General features: G+C 44.4%; 3 protein-coding genes across 5 annotated transcripts; 2 read left to right on the top strand and 1 right to left on the bottom strand.

The window, feature by feature from the left end:
• Nucleotides 1-351: 351 nt before the first annotated feature.
• On the top strand, nucleotides 352-7,509 carry wtap (WT1 associated protein). Of its 3 annotated transcripts, none has more exons than XM_080490732.1 (8): nucleotides 352-546; nucleotides 1,100-1,137; nucleotides 1,212-1,267; nucleotides 1,377-1,435; nucleotides 1,550-1,677; nucleotides 3,278-4,230; nucleotides 5,972-6,126; nucleotides 6,280-7,509. In XM_080490732.1, exons 7-8 carry the CDS (start codon nucleotides 5,991-5,993, stop codon nucleotides 6,936-6,938), a joined length of 795 nt encoding a protein of 264 aa, XP_080346858.1. In that variant the 5' UTR covers nucleotides 352-546; nucleotides 1,100-1,137; nucleotides 1,212-1,267; nucleotides 1,377-1,435; nucleotides 1,550-1,677; nucleotides 3,278-4,230; nucleotides 5,972-5,990; the 3' UTR covers nucleotides 6,939-7,509. The 3 variants fall into 3 exon arrangements, with proteins under 3 accessions (XP_080346858.1, XP_080346857.1, XP_080346859.1); XM_080490731.1 differs by having other exon boundaries at nucleotides 3,278-3,456; nucleotides 6,280-7,503; XM_080490733.1 differs by lacking the exons at nucleotides 5,972-6,126; nucleotides 6,280-7,509 and having other exon boundaries at nucleotides 407-546; nucleotides 3,278-3,588.
• Nucleotides 7,510-8,215: 706 nt separating this feature from the next.
• On the top strand, nucleotides 8,216-12,132 carry acat2 (acetyl-CoA acetyltransferase 2). The gene is made up of 9 exons (XM_080490730.1): nucleotides 8,216-8,375; nucleotides 9,464-9,598; nucleotides 9,908-10,089; nucleotides 10,250-10,367; nucleotides 10,448-10,591; nucleotides 10,677-10,799; nucleotides 10,883-11,037; nucleotides 11,150-11,260; nucleotides 11,394-12,132. The coding sequence occupies exons 1-9, from the start codon at nucleotides 8,327-8,329 to the stop codon at nucleotides 11,562-11,564; spliced, it is 1,188 nt and encodes a 395-aa protein (XP_080346856.1). The 5' UTR covers nucleotides 8,216-8,326; the 3' UTR covers nucleotides 11,565-12,132.
• Nucleotides 12,133-12,194: 62 nt separating this feature from the next.
• On the bottom strand, nucleotides 12,195-16,900 carry tcp1 (t-complex 1). The gene is made up of 12 exons (XM_080491509.1): nucleotides 16,570-16,900; nucleotides 16,066-16,151; nucleotides 15,458-15,586; nucleotides 15,094-15,191; nucleotides 14,889-14,999; nucleotides 14,600-14,781; nucleotides 14,182-14,308; nucleotides 13,680-13,855; nucleotides 13,451-13,574; nucleotides 12,993-13,185; nucleotides 12,741-12,904; nucleotides 12,195-12,607 (listed from the first exon to the last, which is right to left on the bottom strand). The coding sequence occupies exons 1-12, from the start codon at nucleotides 16,640-16,642 to the stop codon at nucleotides 12,394-12,396; spliced, it is 1,677 nt and encodes a 558-aa protein (XP_080347635.1). The 5' UTR covers nucleotides 16,643-16,900; the 3' UTR covers nucleotides 12,195-12,393.
• Between the last annotated feature and the right edge of the window lie 1,608 nt (nucleotides 16,901-18,508).

Here is an 18,508-nt window from a genome sequence, read left to right as displayed (position 1 = left end):
GCCATGATTATTATTGTTATTATTATTATGATGATCATGATTATGATTATGATTATGATTATGATTATCATTATCATTATCATTATTATATATCATGTATAATATCATATAAACAAAATATTCAAAAAGGTGAACGGCTGCAGTTCTTCATCTTATAGTTGTGTATTGCTGAAGAAAGTTGTGAATATGTTTAATGTTATACACTACATTTGTTTGCTGATGATGTTTGTTTGGGATCCAGAAGGCGCTGCGTAGTGAGACGTCTTTTCCGTCCTTCTCTCTCTGTGGCGGCGCAGAAGATCGGGGCGGAGTGAGAGGTCTTCCCCCTCCTGCTCTCTGCGGCGGCGCTCTGTGGCGCAGAGGATCATCCAGTCAGAGTCATTCTGCTCTGCGCTGCCGTCGGAGAGGGAGAGGATGGTCGCCACACCGAAGCGAGTTTGCCACATCTAAAATTCACGGCTAATATCCAACGCTGGTGTGCATCAATCGTTCTGTATCAGTAACCTAAGCCGAGAGGTTCCAGAAACGTCGAAAGAACCGACTCTGGTACGTGTTATCCCGCGGCAGGAGGCCCGAAACCCGCAGCCCCAGAGCCCGCTAGTTTCAGGAAAAGGAGCGCAAGGGAGGGAGTCGTTTCCTTCACCGCCATTTTGTGATAACAAGGAGCCGAAAACACTGCTCACAATTGCACGCTGCTAGGCTGAACGTGGAAGGATTGTTAGCGGCTGCAGCCCGGACTTTCAGAGTCTGTATTTGTTTCTCGTGCGGATGCTAAATGTTAAGAGCAGCTGTTAAACCAGCCATGGCTTGTTTTCTTAACATAAGCCGTGAACCAGCTAACCGCGGCGCCACGGCTCGTGTTAACATTCACATTTTCGCACACTAGTTGATCTGATCACCACGGTCTCAGAAGCATATTCCCATTTGAAAGTCACGGATTTTTGCCGAACTTGCCAGTATATCTTATTTATCTCATTTTATTTTGTCTGCTGCGTGCACGCAGCGCTTCATATGATGCGGTTCTGCCTTCACGACACACACCAAACACTGATGGCTTTCTCTCTCTTCTTCTTTTTTTATTTTATTTTATTCATCCTAGTGTTCACCATGACCAACGAGGAGCCTCTGCCCAAGAAGGTGAGGGTGATGTCCAGTTAAGTCACGGTAATCGCCTCGCGTGCCAGTGTGTTTAATGTGCCTCTTTTCTCCAGGTTCGCCTCAGTGAGTCTGACATGAAGACCCTGACCAGAGATGAGCTCTGTACCAGGTAGATAAACACCTCTGTTGTTGTCACAATGAGGAGGATATGCAGATCTTTTTCTTTTTCTTTTTCTTTTTAAATGTTATGCTGTTAACAGACACTCTGCTCTTTTCAGGTGGAAACAGCATGAAGCATATGTCCAGGTCCTAGAGGCAAAATATTCAGAACTGTGTTGTAAGTACGCCTATTAAGTACATGCAGTTAAAATATACATTGGAGAAACTCTTGAGTTTTGAATCACCGGTGGAGCACTCATCTGATTTGTTTTTCTTCTCTTCGCCGCCTCAGCCAATGATGTGCCGGGGCTGAAGGAGTCGGAGGAGAAACTCAAGCAGCAACAGCAGGAGTCTGCACGCAGGGAGAACATCTTGGTCATGAGACTTGCCACCAAGGAGCAGGAGATGCAAGAGTGCACAGTACGTATCATGTCCGCTTCATTCCTCAGGCCTTTGTCTTTATTACAGGGTATTCGGTCTATGCCAAGCCTCAAAGTATGAGTACTTAAAGTAATCAATAAATTATTGATCACCTCTGACAGAAAGGTTGGTGATTAAAAATCAACCCTCTGTTTTCTTCACATTTTCTGAGGCTCTTCGTCAATAAGGCCTTATTTATGGGCAGCAGTGCACCACTGCAGCTATTGTTTGCACAAGTCCAACCAACTCTGCTGCTGCAGAACCTGATCATTAAGTATTAAATCAACCACAGACTAGTTGTAAAAGAATTGCTCAAAACAAAGATGAGTACAGTACATAAAAAGGGGCAACAATCATTGAATAACTGTTGAGTGTTTTTACTGAAATGATTAGGTATGGATCAGTATCCTCTAACTATTTGCCAGGTGGTTAATTGACATTGATGCAGCCCTGCACTACACCTTGTCATCCAGGACCCTGGAAAGTAGGTTAAAGGTAAAGTGTGTCAAGTCGGGCATTCCTTGCTCTTATCAGATTGACAGCTCGGTGGATCAGTGGTGGCTTTATAGCAGCACATGCCATTCTTAAAGAACAGCTAAGATGAGCTCAGTTCACACAGATCGAATTTAATCCTCCTGAAGCCTTTTTTTGTTTTGTTTTGTTTTTAACAACTCGATTGTAAACGCTGTTTCAACTCAGTGGGCTATATACTGAGCTGTTTACCCTGGTGTAATGTTTGCTGCACTATTTTGCTTATATTAAAGTATACAAATGTCTGTTGACTTTGACTCCCACAGACAAGTTTTGTTTGGATTATCTGGTGTCCTCATCATTGTAGAATTTCAAACATCCTTTAAGACAATTATTCTTAATTCAAGCACTTTGTATTGAGATTATCTGGATTTAGATTTAGGGACTGCTCAGAATTGAATGATTATAAATAAGACAAAGGACAGCATGCAGGAATTGCCTTGGTCTCATCTGAACATCAAGGATTAAAAGTCGGATCACAAGGCCTGGAGTGACCTTCAGTGCAGCATGCTTTAGGAGCTGGCTGTAGCTTAGCATGTTCTTAAACCGTTGACTTTAAAATGTTTCTGTTGTGACAAAACGAATGAAAAGGTTAAATAATGTGGAGGGAGAAGCACCCAGACATATGTGCAGGTATTGGTTCAGATTTGATCAGATGTCAAGACATGATGCTTTTATTTTTAGTATGTATGACCTTTGGCTAAGCCCCGCCCCCGGACCAGATGAACCAATCTTATTCGGCTCCCAACTGCCCCAGACTCGGACAAACAGTCTCTGTTCCATAGAGAAACCTTCAAGATGGCCACACTTTTGTTGTTTTCTGGGCTATTTAAGTTATTAAAGAATTATAAATGGTAATAGAAAGGATGAACGACAGGGTTTATTTTATCTCATTTCCAAAACGCAAACAAAACAAGATGAATGTCTTCTTCTACTCATGTAAACATGCAGCCACCTGTCCAAGTTAGTTACTGGGGAGGGGGGGGGCAGTACTTAGCTTAGCCAAAGGTCAGTTGTGTTGTTCAGAAGAAATGTTCCCCATCACTAACTGTTTTCTTCACTGCTGCAGACCCAGATCCAGTACCTCAAGCAAGTCCAGCAGCCGAGTGCAGCCCAACTGCGGTCATCCATGGTGGACCCGGCCATCAACTTGTTTTTCCTCAAAATGAAGGCCGAACTGGAACAGACTAAAGACAAACTGGAGCAGGCCCAAAATGAACTGAGTGCCTGGAAATTTACACCTGATAGGTAAAGACAATCAAAATAACCCCCCCCCCCTTCAAACAAAAAAAAAGTCAAGACTTCCTCACGCCCGCCCCCACCCTCACTCTCACTGCAGGCATGCAGGAACAATGGTGGGGGGGAAAGGCTGACAAATGCTGTACTCACCATGCAACTCAGACTCAGAAAGCCAGTCACTGCAGAACAAAACGGTTTTTGTACTCTCGCACGGTGTCAGCCACATATCACATAACCTAAAGAGAAAAGACAGTATGGTCAGGTGACACTTGTGTTTCAGCTCTCCCCTCGTGTCCCCTCACCGTCCATGGGCCTGAAGGAGTCCGGACTGTTCCCGAAGAGGTGGTCACCCACTTCCCGACGTGGATGTGCCCTCCCCGCCCCCTCCCCACCCACCCCCACCAGCTCAAAGCAAACAGCTCACATATAATATAGAGGGGGCTTATGGTGGAGGTTGAGTCAGGCAGGGAGCATCCCTAGCCTAAAACAGCAATTGAACATTTTAAAGACGATTCCCATACTTGCATCCTAAAGACACTTTAACTGTGGATCACACCACACAAATACCTGCTAGTCTGCCTGAAAACTGTAAAGACCTTTTGGACAGTCTAGATTGATTCCAGTAACACGAGGAGAGTGTCTAGGATCTAAAAGTAAGACTCTGGAGAGGGACGAGCCACTAGAAATGACATTAAGACTGTGAGCGGAGCCACGTCAGTGTCCGCGCTCCACAAAGGCCCGAGGGTCCGGTCGCCTGTGTCTCTGAACACGGGCCTGCACACGGTAGAGTGTATTTACATGTTTTATTTTGTGACTTGTTTATTTTTATTGGAATTTAATTTGATTTCTCTCTTGTTTCTCTGAAACAAACGCTTACTGCAGTGTGTGTGTGTGTGTGTGTGTGTGTGTGTGTGTGTGTGTGTGTGTGTGTGTGTGTGTGTGTGTGTGTGTGTGTGTGTGTGTGTGTGTGTGTGTGTGTGTGTGTGTGTGTGTGTGTGTGTGTGTGTGTGTGTGTGTGTGTGTGTGTGTGTGTGTGTGTGTGTGTGTGTGTGTGTGTGTGTGTGTGTGTGTGTGTGTGTGTGTGTAAATCAGTACGCCTCATTGGCCTTCACTGTATTTTCCTGTGCAAACATCTGCACGTGTTTTTTATAATGGATTTAATTCTTGCTCAACTTCTCAGATAGTGAAAGGCACCGCTGTAGGTGCACCGAGTCCAGTTTGTATGAGTCGTGAATGAAAATGTGTTTTACAAGTCTTGTTTTGAATTGATGACAATGTATTTTTTCTGTGTTTGGGTGTCATTCTGTGATTGACCAATCTCTCCCTCAGCCTTTACGCCACTGGGTGGTTACTTATTTCCCCACTGTATAGCACTGCTCTTCAGCCACTGTTCACACCCTCGCTGAGTCTGTTCTCATTGTCCTGTCTTCAAATTTATACTCAGCTTTCGAATACTAAAGAGGGATGGGGAGATGGGAGCCGGTAGGGTCATGATGGGAGCACATTGCTTGAAGCAGCTGATAAATAATTGCTTAAGCGGGCTTTTTATTTAGAGATTTGTAAATGTCTACGTACAATTTGATCATGTTTCTGCACTATTTTAAGCACCATCTCTTTTCAAGTCATTTTTACTTTTCTAGGATTCAGTTACTGAGTTAATTTGCTCTGATGTTAAAGTTTTTCACTGTGATCGAGCCAGATGATTTCCATCCGATTAAGACTAAATGAATGAAAAAGAAAAGAAAAAAAAAGAAAAGAAAATCATTCCATTTGGGGCTTTTCAAAGTGACCATGTAAAACGGACAAGTGTGCTGGCCGATTTCCTGACCCGATGTAGAATCAACAATTTGACTTCACTGTTCTTGATGTATTGAAAGTGCTGACTGCGCAGTCTGTGCTCGCGCCTCAAGCTTAGACGAGGCGCGAGACGAGGGTTTTTGTTTTGTTTTGGGATTTTTACTGTAGCAAGCCATGCTTCTGTCACATGTTTCATTCTGCTTGTTCTTCACACCCAGTGATGTAGCAAGTGGATCTGAGATGAAATATATAATTGTGACAAACTCATTGCTCGTTTATTTACAAAAAAAAAAAAAAAAATCTACAAGAAGAAGTGGTGTAATGACATTAGGGGAATTCCCACTGTAGAAATGATGGCACAAGTTTGATTGGAGTTTAGCTCTACTGAGGACTTTGATACTCATGTGGACTCAAATTCCACTTCCAAAGAAAAGACTTCTTTGTACTTTAAATATTTAAGAAGAAATTGTTGATGTGTATGCACAGGGTGTGACTGGATGTTCCGGTGAGTTCCTAATCATTTTATCACTGTTGCAGTCTCGTTGATTGAAACATGCGCTGGGACAACAGTTGCTTAGGGCTGACCAGGTCAAGCGGTCTGTTTCTGTTGTCTTTTTGTGCAAGTTGGGGAGGCGGCGAGACAACCGGAGCAGATCTGTTGTATTTCTTTGCCAGTTCTGTTTGTCTCCTGGTTCACTGTGTGATGTGAGACTTATTTCCCTTACAGCCAAACGGGAAAAAAGCTGATGGCCAAGTGCCGAATGCTGATTCAGGAAAACCAGGAGCTGGGCCGGCAGCTGTCCCAGGGCCGCATCGCACAGTTGGAGGCTGAGCTGGCCCTGCAGAAGAAGTACAGCGAGGAGCTGAAGAGCAGTCAAGATGGTGAGCTCGTAAGACACAGCTGGGCCAAGCGTGAATCCTGCATGTTGGTCGCATGCATCTGATCCAGTGATTGGATTAAATGTTTGGCTTTTTAAAAAAAAAAAAAAAAATTGTGATTTCCCCCCCCCCCCCCCCCCCCCACCCCCCACTCAGAGCTGAATGACTTCATCATCCAGCTGGATGAGGAGGTGGAGGGGATGCAGAGCACCATCCTCGTGCTGCAGCAGCAGTTGAAGGAGACCCGGCACCAGATGTCTCAGCCCCAGGGGGGTCCGGCTGGAGCAGGACCCAGTAGGACTTCCCCCACTGCCTCCGGCTCGTCCACCGAGCCGGCCGCTCAGCCGGAGTCGGCCGGCGGACCCTCCGAACAAATGGGCAAAGACTATGGAAGGGTCTCCAATGGTCCGAGCAACGGCAACTCATCCCAGAGAAGCGAGACCACCACCCCGAGCCTGTACCGGGAGGTCAGCAGCACCGAGGAAGACTTCCCCATGTCCCCCATGGTCTCCAGCCCCGGTGAAGCCGAGACCAAACTCTCCAACCACTCGGAGGAGGCGCCGGGGAGTCAGACTGCTGCCGGGAGAGTCGGAGGACCCGCGGGGTTCGGGAGCCAGCTGAGCGCCGGGTACGAGAGCGTGGACTCACCAACAGGCAGCGAGACGTCATTGACTCAGCACTCGAACGACACGGACTCCACCACCGACCCCCACGAGGACAAGGCTGCCCTGGTGAGCAAGGGCACCAGGACTGCAAGGTCACGGCACGCTCAGAACGGCCTGGACTCCAGCACAGGCGACAGTGGAGTTTTGTAATGTTCTTTGACATGTACTCTCCTTTCTTCTTCTTCTTTTTTTTTTTTTTTATACAGTATAAAAAACAAGGCAACAAATGCATAGTCTGTAACATAGCACTGCTGTTCAAGATGTTTGTTTTCACCCTCTTCCCCCTGCCTATCGTGATGCCTTTGTCACACATGTGTTGCTAAACAGGGAAATAACAACAATGGGTTAATGTTAGACTTAAATTGCCTGGATGTCTGATTTAAAACTAGTACGTTTCATTCTGATGTTTTCCTTTTTTTGAGCACGTCTATGCTGTTCTGTTTTGAGCGCTTGACACTAAAGATTTGGAATCTGGTGTTGTAACTCATTGTCAAAAGTCAGTAAAATTCACTGAATTAGCTTCCCAAAATTGAAGGTTATTTTTTTTTTTTTTTAGATGTGGGCCTTTCTGTTTTTTGTTTTTTTGTGCAATTTTAATTTTTTTCATTGGCAAATTGTTTAAAAAAAATTTGTTGAATTGTAAGTTCATATGCGCTGTTCATATTATTCTTCAGTCCTTTTCATGTACTGACCAAATACCAATAAAGATTTTTAATACTAGAGAGAGAAACCTATTTTTGCTAGGCATCAATACACATTTTCTACTTTAAAAATGCCCTGGAAATATACTATATGAATCCATCCAAAAAACAAACAAACTTATCACTATTTTATTCAGGTTGCTTTAGATAATACATCCTTTAGATAATACATGATGGATAACCTGCAGGGTAGACAATTCCTTAGAATGGGGTAAAAATACACAAAATGATAATTCTGTGAAAATAAACACTGAAAAGGCAATCCTCGGAATACTGCAGCAAAAAGTGCTTTGTATATCCTCACCAGTCACAGGATACATTTTTGCAAACAATGACTAGATCAAAACAAAAGAGGGTAAAACAATTGTATTTATTTGTAAGTGTTAGAGACAAATATTTAGTTATTGGCAGAAGAGTTTTGTTTATTCTTAATTGAGGATTCCAAGAATGTCAAATATGAATGTGAGCAAGTTAATTACAGCTTGGTGTGAAATAAATAATGTAATAGTTTGGTGTTGGCTGATGTGGGGGGGGGGCAGTTGACACATTTTAATGAAGTACTGTAAAAAAAATAAAAATTAAGCATAAAATACGATCATTAAAACATAAATAAAAGTGATTAATTGTATGTGTTCCTCGTGTTGAATTTTGTTGGTTTAAGTCCTCCCAAACATACGGTGGCGCTGTGGTTCCGTTCAGGGGGATGTTGGGCGGAGCAACTGTCCCGTGTTAAAGAGGCAGTGTCAACACAGCAGTGCTGTCACACTCCGTCAGTTTGTGACAACCAGGAGGAAAAGAAACACCTAGAAGCAGGCTCCACTCACCCGTCTCTTCAAGATGAACCCTGAACGAGTCGTCATCGTCTCCGCTGCTCGGACACCCATCGGTAACATTAAAGACTTCTTCTAGCCATTAATTAAAATACGTTTTTCCAACACTGCTTCCAACTTGCTCTGGGCTTGTCCAAAAAGCTGTAATTGAAGTAAAAGATCATCGCAGCTGATTATTTTTATCGGTTGACATATTTCTCGCCAGAGAAACTGCGTTTACCTGCTATTTTACTCATTTTTAATATTGCAAAGTGGTCGACGTCCTTCATTTGGCACGTCAGGGTCATACAGAGCTGTGATTGGTCAGTTCAGTGTCCTGAAGCGTTCTCTGGCCTCTGATTGGCTGGGAGGTCATAGTGCCACGAAGCACGAGCCCGCTGTTATTGGCTGCCTGCAACATGTCCATGTGTTTTCCCCTTCTCGGACGATTTAGTTTCATTAAACAACAGGAATTTAACACTCTTAAACCATGTCTGCAGATTTTTTTGTGTGATCTTTGCTAATCAACACTCAAAAATGTCATATTGACATTACACTAAAGTGTAAATTGATCATCTTTGTGCTTTTGAGCACTGTGTTGGATGTTGCACGTGAAGAGAACATTAGCCTCAAATAGCCACATGAAATAACCTCTCAGTCTCTGCCTTTATTACTAAAGAGACTTTCAGACATTCATCATCCTGAGGTCATAGAGAATCTCATGTGTTCCGACCCGCAAGATCACAGATTATGCCTCTTCTTACACATTCAAGAAAAATCTCAGGACTCTATACCACATTGTCATTTGTGATCTGTTATTTAAAAAAAAAAAAAAGAAAAAAGTTATCACAATAGTAATAATTTGTCTTGTGAGACATTTTGGGACATAACATGCAGCAAATTGTACTATACTGAGTCATTGTATCTCAACTGAGTACCGGGGACACTGTATGAGGGAGTACGGTGTAAGATACATTGAAATAAGTTGTCAGTATTGATGGACTTACTGATTGAAAATGCAACAGTGTCTCTTCTCCAGTTTGTTGGACTAAAGAAGGATGTTTCAGCCTGAAATGGTGGAACATGTCTTTTCCCCCAACAAACTATCAAATAGTTGACACTTGATTTATCAATATTCTAACATGGAACAATAACTTTTCCACAGGGTCGTTGAACGGTGCTCTGTCCACGGTGCCTCTTCATGACCTGTGTTCAGCAGTGATCAAGGACGTTTTGAACCGTGCCAGGGTGAAGCCTGAGGAGGTGTCAGAGGTTATCATGGGACATGTCCTCACTGCAGGTAAAAGTTCATGAAACTGGTCCCAGAGCAGCTGTTGGGCTCGGTTCAACTTTTTATTTCAAATATCATTCCGTATCTTCACAGTTAACATTAAACATGTACCCAATCTATTTTTGATATATTTGCGCAAGTTTTTTTCTTCTCCCGTGTATTAAATTAAAACATACTTTCCTACTTTGATAGTGAAACATTCTGTGGCCACAAGTTACATGGTTTGAACTTTGAAGATTATGAAAACAAACCGTGCCAACCTTTTCTGTAACTACGGCTAGTTTAATTATTGACGGTTCTAAAACATTCGTCTTTTAGGTCACGGGCAGAATCCGGCGCGTCAGGCCAGCGTTGGGGCAGGTATTCCCTACCCCGTCCCTGCGTGGAGCTGCCAGATGGTGTGTGGCTCCGGGCTGAAGGCCCTGTGTCTGGGAGCTCAGTCCATCCTCACAGGGGACTCCACCGTGGTGGTCGCAGGAGGCATGGAGAGCATGAGCCGGGTAGGAAATGACATAAGATAAACCGTTACTCGTCCCACAAGTGAGAAACAGCAGCATAGTGGACAGTCACACTATTATCACATTATATCCTATATTGTTTGGATAGCATCGATGGAGAGGGGGAAAAAAAGGGGGGTCATAAACATTGCTTGTGTCTCAGGCTCCTCACACCGTGCACATGAGGGCTGGCGTGAAGATGGGCGACGCTTCTATGCAGGACTCGATGGTGGCCGACGGCCTGACTGATGCTTTCCATGGCTACCACATGGGAATCACAGGTCTGCATGTCTTTCTTGGTCTCATACATCAGTCGGCTGTGATTTCTGTATTTCTCATGGGTCTCGCTGTGTTTTATCAGCTGAAAATGTGGCCAAGCAGTGGGGTGTCAGTCGAGAGGAGCAGGACCGCTTTGCGGTGCAGTCTCAGAACAAGACGGAGGCGTCACAGAGGGCGGGGCATTTTGATCAGGAGATTGTCCCCATTATGGTACCTTCAAGAAAGGGTAAGAGCTATTGTTCAGCCTTTTAAGATGTAATGTTCAGGTTACATTTGATCTAATAGTCTCAGAGGGTTTCTCTTACCTTCAGGGCCCGTGGAGGTAAAGATGGATGAGTTTCCTCGCCATGGAAGCAGCATGGACAGCATGTCCAAACTCAAACCGTGCTTCATTAAGGACAGCAGTGGCAGCGTCACAGCCGGAAACGCTTCAGGTTCCACAGCCGCTCATGAACATGACAAAGTCCCATTCGTCCCATTATGTCTCCACATTAAAGCTGCCTTTGTCCTCTTTCAGGTATAAATGATGGAGCGGCAGCGACTGTCCTCATGAGCCAGTCCGAGGCTGCGAGGCGCGGTTTAAAACCAATGGCCAGGATCGTATCGTGGGCTCAAGCCGGCCTGGATCCCGCCATCATGGGCACTGGGCCAATTCCAGCCATCAGGAAAGCTGTGAGATATTAAGATCCATCCAAATTTCCTGTTTCAAACATATTTCTGGACTGCGGGGTAAATGTCCTTTTTCTTTTAGATGTTTTTAATGCGTTTCACTGTCGTTGCACAGGTTGAGAAAGCCGGCTGGCAGCTAGACCAGGTCGACTTGTTCGAGATCAATGAAGCGTTTGCTGCACAGTCTGTTGCTGTAGTGAAAGAGCTCGGCCTGAATGGAGACAAGGTATCTCCTCCACACAGTAACATTGACTTTTTATCCTCTCAAGTATCACAAACCGAGACAATTTATTCAATGACAACTGGAAATGCAAGTCTTTTGAAACATATTTGACTTGAGTCTTTTGGCCCCTGCTCAGGTCAACGTGAGCGGCGGCGCCATTTCTCTGGGTCATCCCATTGGGATGTCTGGCTGCAGAGTGCTGGTGACCCTGCTGCATGCACTGCAGAGGACTGGAGGACATAAAGGGGTGGCGTCCCTGTGCATCGGAGGAGGAATGGGTATCGCCATGTGTGTGGAGAGGGTTTGAGCTGACAGCCTTATGCTGCTGAACAGATTGCACTAGATCTCGACTTTAATAATAAGGGATGATTGAACCTATTGTTTACTCTTCAGGGTGAAATCTCAAAGATGCAATGTTTACCTGGCTTCTTCCAGTCACTGTGTCTGGTATGATCTTATACAAGCTTGCCAATCTCACTGTGAACTTCATGTAAATTCAGCTCTTAGGTTTGTCGTGTGCATCGTTGACATATCAGTGCTAATGTGTAATATCTACTGAACAAGTGTCACACTACAAAAGCTGGAGCGTTGTCTTATGAAATCAGTTGCATTCAATGTTAAATGTAACGCTAAACTGTAGTGTCCATAAGAGGGACATGCTACTTTCTCTGTGGAACATACTTTAACTCAGTAACATTCCTATCACTCCTCACCAGAAATGACTGGACCGTTTGATTGTGCCTAGAACTGCAGCTCAGTGCTGCACTGTTAAATATGCCAACCTTCTCCAACGTAGTGCTTCCTGTACAAGTATGAATGTTGCAAACAGTTTCCTGTATTCTGTTGGATATAATAAAGACTTTTGATCCCGTGGTAAACTTTTGATTCCAATCAGCCACAGTTAAACACAAGCACATGAAACCAGTTTGAATTAACAAATCAACGGTCATTTACAACCATTGGAGGTTTATTAAGTGTCCAAAACAAAAGAAACAATGACTTACAGATCCTCCTGAAGCAGGAGTGGGAGAAAAGTAAACAGGCAAAGTGCACAGCCTACACTAGAGCCACAGCCATGAAGAGCTCCATATGCATAAATACAGACGTTGAACCTAACTGGACGCAGCATCAGACTTCTAACCATCCAGAGACCCGGAGTGCACGGCGTCCTGGTACGACTGGCCGCCCTCCTTCTGCTCAGGGAACAGTTTGATCAAGTCGTCAATACGGAGGATGGTGATGGCGGCCTCGGTGGCAAACTTGAGGCTCTTTGTCTTGACCATGGTGGGTTCGTACACGCCTGCCTGACGGTTGTCTCTGGGTTTGCCGTTCACCAAGTCCAGGCCAATCCTACAGGACACAACAGTGATCAGATACTCGAGGTTTACCAAGCACCAGAGAGGGACATTTATTCTATACTCAATTCATGTTTCATGACAAACTGGTAAGACTGCTACAATCAGACTGCAGGATTCAGACTCACCACTTGAGGTTCTTGCGCTCGGGATTAACCTGGGCCTCGTTGTGGAAAGCCCGAAGCTTGGCCACCAGGTCAGTGGAGTCCTGTGCTGCGTTCACAGCCAGCGTCTTGGGGATGACGAGGAGGGATCGAGCAAACTCAGCAATGGCCAGCTGCTCTCTGGAGCCCTGCAGACGCACAAGCATTGTTGATAAATGAAACAAAACCAGGAACGCATCAGCTGCACGCTCGATTTGTTCCCTATTGGGGTCTCACCATGCTGGTGGCGTAGTTCTCCAGGTAAATGGAAAGGGCTGCCTCCACTGCACCTCCTCCAGGCACCACGGACTTGGACTCCAGCACCCTCTTGACCACACACAGAGCGTCGTGCAGCGAGCGCTCCATCTCATCACACATGAAGTCATTGGCTCCACGCAGAACGATGGAAGCTGATGTTCGAGCTTTGGTACTGTGGACATGAATTCTTTCAGCGTACGGAAACTGCAACTTTACAATACACTGAAATACGAAGACCTAAATTCCTTTTCAAAGTTATTTTTCTTCCACTGACAAAGTGTGACGTTGGGAATCTTTTAGGTCACGATGTAAAACATGAACTATTTACACCCGATTCACATCCTTTTGTGTTCAGGCCAATAAGAGTTACTTATTCTAACCAACTACATTGATATTAAATGTTTCAATTCTAAAACATAAAAAGTTGCTCTTCTTACTTCTTGACAAGGATGAGCTCGTCATCACAGACACGCTCCTGCACCACCTCCTCTGCTTGACCGAGCATCGTGGCCTCAAACGACTCCTCTCCCTCCAGGTTGGTCAGGGATGGGCAGACAGTCGCTGAAAACAAAGAGAACAGCTCCGGTCAAATGATTGTATCAGTGGGATGATCTTGAACCGAAACATCAGGAAAGCTACAAAGATTGCAGTACACTCCATTCTTACCTCCCGTGGCCTTGGCGATCCGCTTGAGGTCTCTCTTGAGGACCCTTCTAACTGCCATTGCTCCCACATCCACAAAATACTTCAGACACATGTCATCAATGCCTCCAGTGGTCAGTATGACATTTGCTCCTGCAGCCAAAATCTTTTGGATCCTCTCCTTGGTGATATCAGATTCCCTGGAACCGACAAACCCAAAGAATAAATAAACCGTCCGACTGTCTGAGGTGAAACAAAGTACAGAGGTAAAGGAAACCAAGTCACAAGAACCTGGGCTAAAACTATCAGTCAGCTTCAGAACACACACAGAACTACTATTACAAAGATGGCTCATGTCCAACCAGCAACATTGGCCAGGCAGCTTGGGAGAAGCTGCTGACTTGACTTGTGGCTGCTTATGTTTTCTCCCACGCGTATCACTGTGTGAACTACAGATCCAGAACCACAGCAAATTTAAATGGGATGATGGTGGAAAAAAACAAAACACAAACTGTACTTGACCCACCTCTGTCTGATCTGGTCAAGCTTCTCTGGGTCACTGATAATGACTTGAACCCCCATTTTCATTTTGGTCTTCTGCAGGCTGAAGTCCAGGCAAGCGATCTTAGCATTCACAACACGTTTCACCATGCCTTCAGAAACCAAAATTAAATAAAGTAACATCAGAAACAGCCAAAGAAAAAATAATAATAGTACCTCAGATAAAGGAAAAAAGGCATATATTTTCACTTTGATTTTAATGTCTGGCCAAAAGAAGTGCCACAGTAGTGAAAACTACAGCAACTGATTTCATTTCAAAGCCAGTTTAGTGTCTCCCACGCGTATCACTGCTTACACCATGAAGTGAGACATAGCAGCAAATTTAAATGGGAGTGCAGATCGGTGCGCATGAGAAGACTCTGTGACCACACACATACACACACCTTGGGATCCAACTGTGCAGTTCAGCGCATATCCATTGACCAAGAAACTCTCCTTCTGGCTGCGTCCGTGAGCTTTCAGCACATTCACAGAGTTGATGGGATATTTGGCGATTCCTTTGCCGTCCACAAACTTAACAGCCATGGCAGCATCCACCACCATGTTAGCAAAGAACTCTGCGTCACTGAGGGATTCAGGTCAAGGCAGAAACGTGCTGGAGATCAGGGATTCAAACATATAGCCTGCGGGCCAACACTGCAGCTCATGTCAACAAACACATTTTCAGGATACCTTCCAATGATCTTGGATGACATGGAGGTCTTGGCTGCATTGATGAGGCACTCTCTGCCCAGGTCTTCTGTCCCAATGGTGAGATTCTCATTAATGTAGCGCACTGCTTCTCTGGGGAACAAATGAGTCAAGAGAATGCACAAATCAAGACGTGTATATTTTTCTATCATGCACAAAACTCTACTGAATGATTAAATTATCTTACTTGCAAGCCAGACGGTATCCACTGATGACAGAGGTGGGGTGAATCCTCTGCTTCACCAGCTCATCTGCACTTTTCAGCAACTCTGCAGCAATTATTACCTGAAGTTGAAAGCACAACATGACAGAAAGATCAGGAGCCTGCTTCCGTTCCCACCACAGAAACATCGCTACGGATTACAAAATGTACCATCACTTCATTAGGAGTAGCAGATAGGAGGCTGCTGAACCCCTTCAGATTGTGACGGGGTTTCTTTTCCTGTTAGTATGGCCACACATCCGTGATAAGAAGCAGATGCATAGTGCTAAAACAGGATAATTTCCACAACAGTGTTGACAGGCACATCTCACTCCAACATGCGACTCACCACAGACGTTGTCCCATCTCCGACCTCCTTGTCCTGAAGATCGGCCAGCTCACACAGGACCTTGGCTGCTGGGTGCTCCACCTCCAGCAGCTTCAGGATGGTCGCTCCATCATTGGTGATGGTCACGTCCTGCCGACACAGTCATGAGACACGGAACGTAAGCAAGCAACATCGGACAGGTCTGGTTTATTTTTGGAAGGACACAGAGACACTTGATCACAACTGATTTTTCAAGCTTGACTAAGCTGTAAATGTTCTGCGTGTAAACACAGTAACAGAGACTTTTTAGAGCAGTGTCACAACTTTGGCTCACACTCCCGAGACTGACAAACTGGTCATAACGATCATCATGCTGGTTGTCCTGAGTTTTGGTGTATAACCAAATGAATCATTTGAACGTTTGGAGAATTGAAGGCCAAAAGACAAAATTATTCGAAAGGATTTGGTGATGGGAAAAGAAGAAAACTACTAGAACTAGTAGAACATTAAGTTCACAGGAGGATGTAGCCATAGGGAGACATCCCTACTGTAAAGTCATATATAAAGTAGCTGGAATTCTCCCAAGAGTTCATTTGCTTTGAGGTGATTAAGACGGAAGTGAGACAAACCCCAATGTCGTCCACCAGCATCTTGTCGAGGCCAACGGGTCCGAGGGAGCTCTTGACGATGTTAGCGATGGATGACGCGGCCATGACTGCAAAGACAAGAAACAAGTCTGTTACTGAGCCTAAAACACACAGACGACACAGGTTTGATCTTTGATGTATTGTCATTTCATTCGGTGGGGCGCACAGACAGCCAGCCACACCTTCAGATCATGACAAGTGTTATTCTGCCCCACTAGCATAGCCATCCATTCATTATGGTGAGTGGAAGGTACTGAAATGGGGATGAGGCCGCGTGACGCCTGAAATCTGAAAATTTCAATGCGGACGAGGTCAGTCTCACTAAAGCGGAAGCTACGAAGTTACAATAAAACTTAGCAGGCGTTAGCACATTAGCCACACGTGCGCTAACATGCAGCATGTACGATCTCCCTGCGGACTTTAAAGACGCTCCAGCGGCCCGCCAGGCTTATCTGACGGATAACATTGAGAGGCACTGCGACTCACCATTTTGAGTGCGAACAGACTCGCCAGTTGTCCTCTGGCCGAGCACGTTTAACGGACCATCTAGGAGAGACATTTTGGACCACCACACACCCGAGAAGAAAGGAGGCGTCGCGGTGCACTGTGGGTAAACCAGCGAGGGGCAGAAGCTTCGAGAAAAAAATAAAACGGATTAAGAAACTCTGAGTCAACAGTATGAAATACCTTATGTATCTTAAATTTAAATTATGAATGAACATTTTTCTTCGACCTGTTCTTGTATTAAAACAAATAATATAGTTTTGTTACGTCGTGACACAAAGACTACTTTTCCCAGCATGCAGTCTTGCAGTCTGTCATGAGTTCTTAGCGCGCCCTCTGGTGTTGAACACAAAGAGTTGCATTTATTATCATAATACAACACTATGAGAGAAAGGTGGCAAATCTCTATGAAGAACAGATAATCTAAAATAACTAGAACGGCCATCGGTAGAAGGCATACCTTCGCCAACGACACATTTGTTCGTGGAATTGAGTTAACATTGCTAACATGATAGTCGTTAGCTCATATCGATGGGGCATCTCCCCCCCCCCCCCCCCCCCCCCGTTTTTGGGGATTTATTCTGAAAGGGGTTAGCCCTTAAACTCCCAAAACCTATTTGACTGATCAATGGATGATGACAAATCATCCCTGAAAATTTCACACGATTTCAGAGAGAAGTTTTTGTGAAAAGTTGGCTACATACATACATACATACATACATACATACATACATACATACATACATACATACATACATACATACATACATACAATAACAAAAGACTCGCAAGCAAGCACTACCACGGCCTCACCTTCCTGAAGATGGACACCATGGACTATGTGAAACAAAGATGTGAGAGAGAGCTGGGCATAGACGTCACACAGGATATGTGGCTGAGTGTCTGGAAAACCCAAATATCCTCCACCAACTGAAAGACTTGGAGGGGCTTTTGCTGGATGACCCTAATCCAATTTTTTGTCACCCCGAAACAGAAACCAAAACAAACAGGCACCCACCAAAACTGCTGGAGGGAATGTGGAGAGGTCATGACCCATCACACTCATATAATCTGGACCTGCCCCATCATCCAGGTCTATTGGAGTAGCATATCAAGAATTATGTCAAAGGTCCTAGGTTTTAATATGTGCATGTCATTCACAACACTTATACACTGATACGTACCTCTTTCAGGTGCTGCTCGCAGCAAGTAAAAAAACAACAACACTGGCTTCAGAAAAAATGTCCTACCACAGCCCTTTTTATCAACATTGTGAAGCAGCTGCAGACTCTGGAACAAACATTCTACTAAGGAGATAAACGATGGAGAAAATGGTGTATCTATCTAGCCACTGAAACACATGAAAAATAACTACAACAGACTATTTAGACACATAGACCTGCAATTTATTTCAAGATCCCCCCCTTCTGTGTGTTTCCTTGTTTTAATTTCCTTTTCTTTGGGAATACATTATACACTGTTACTTGCTTTTTAGTTTTATTTTGGGAAAAAAATGTCATAAAAAAGTAAAAAAAAATACACTTACCGGTACTGAGTTATACAGACTTTAGACACACATGCAGTTTTGGTTCATTCTACTTGGTGGATTTATTCTATTGATACACTTGAAAGATGAAACGCTAATCGGCCAAATTAACATTTCTAAATGAGTTTATTGTGCATTTTTTGAGTAGAGGGGGATTTTTAATGAGTTTTTTAGTCAGGCTCGCCAATTTACTCCCTGTTTTAATTGGCTGCTCAAACACACGCACGCACGCACGCACGCACGCACGCACACACACACACACACGGAATTGATAAGATTTGTATGTCAGGCATTTTTGCTTTCATGTTTTCATTTGAGAATGGGATTCACTGAATTTACTTATATTTTACATCCAGTATTCACGTTATATTTACT

Source organism: Lipophrys pholis (genome assembly GCF_963383615.2).
Source record: "Lipophrys pholis genome assembly, chromosome: 21".
NCBI classification, from domain to species: Eukaryota; Metazoa; Chordata; class Actinopteri; order Blenniiformes; family Blenniidae; genus Lipophrys; species Lipophrys pholis.
This window is presented reverse-complemented; position numbering and strand designations above follow the sequence as displayed.

Excerpts from the sequence above, each read along its gene's own strand:
- acat2 (XM_080490730.1), top strand. The coding sequence starts at position 8,327 with ATGAACCCTGAACGAGTCGTCATCGTCTCCGCTGCTCGGACACCCATC. Across the intron at positions 10,090-10,249 it reads GCATGGAGAGCATGAGCCGG|GCTCCTCACACCGTGCACAT; the intron begins GTAGGAAATGAC and ends CTTGTGTCTCAG. Across the intron at positions 11,261-11,393 it reads TCGGCCTGAATGGAGACAAG|GTCAACGTGAGCGGCGGCGC; the intron begins GTATCTCCTCCA and ends GCCCCTGCTCAG.
- tcp1 (XM_080491509.1), bottom strand. The coding sequence starts at position 16,642 with ATGTCTCTCCTAGATGGTCCGTTAAACGTGCTCGGCCAGAGGACAACT. Across the intron at positions 15,587-16,065 it reads TGCTGGTGGACGACATTGGG|GACGTGACCATCACCAATGA; the intron begins GTTTGTCTCACT and ends CTGTGTCGGCAG. Across the intron at positions 15,000-15,093 it reads GGATACCGTCTGGCTTGCAA|AGAAGCAGTGCGCTACATTA; the intron begins GTAAGATAATTT and ends TTTGTTCCCCAG.
- wtap (XM_080490731.1), top strand. The coding sequence starts at position 1,108 with ATGACCAACGAGGAGCCTCTGCCCAAGAAG. Across the intron at positions 1,436-1,549 it reads AAAATATTCAGAACTGTGTT|CCAATGATGTGCCGGGGCTG; the intron begins GTAAGTACGCCT and ends TCGCCGCCTCAG. Across the intron at positions 6,127-6,279 it reads GCTGAAGAGCAGTCAAGATG|AGCTGAATGACTTCATCATC; the intron begins GTGAGCTCGTAA and ends CCCCCCACTCAG.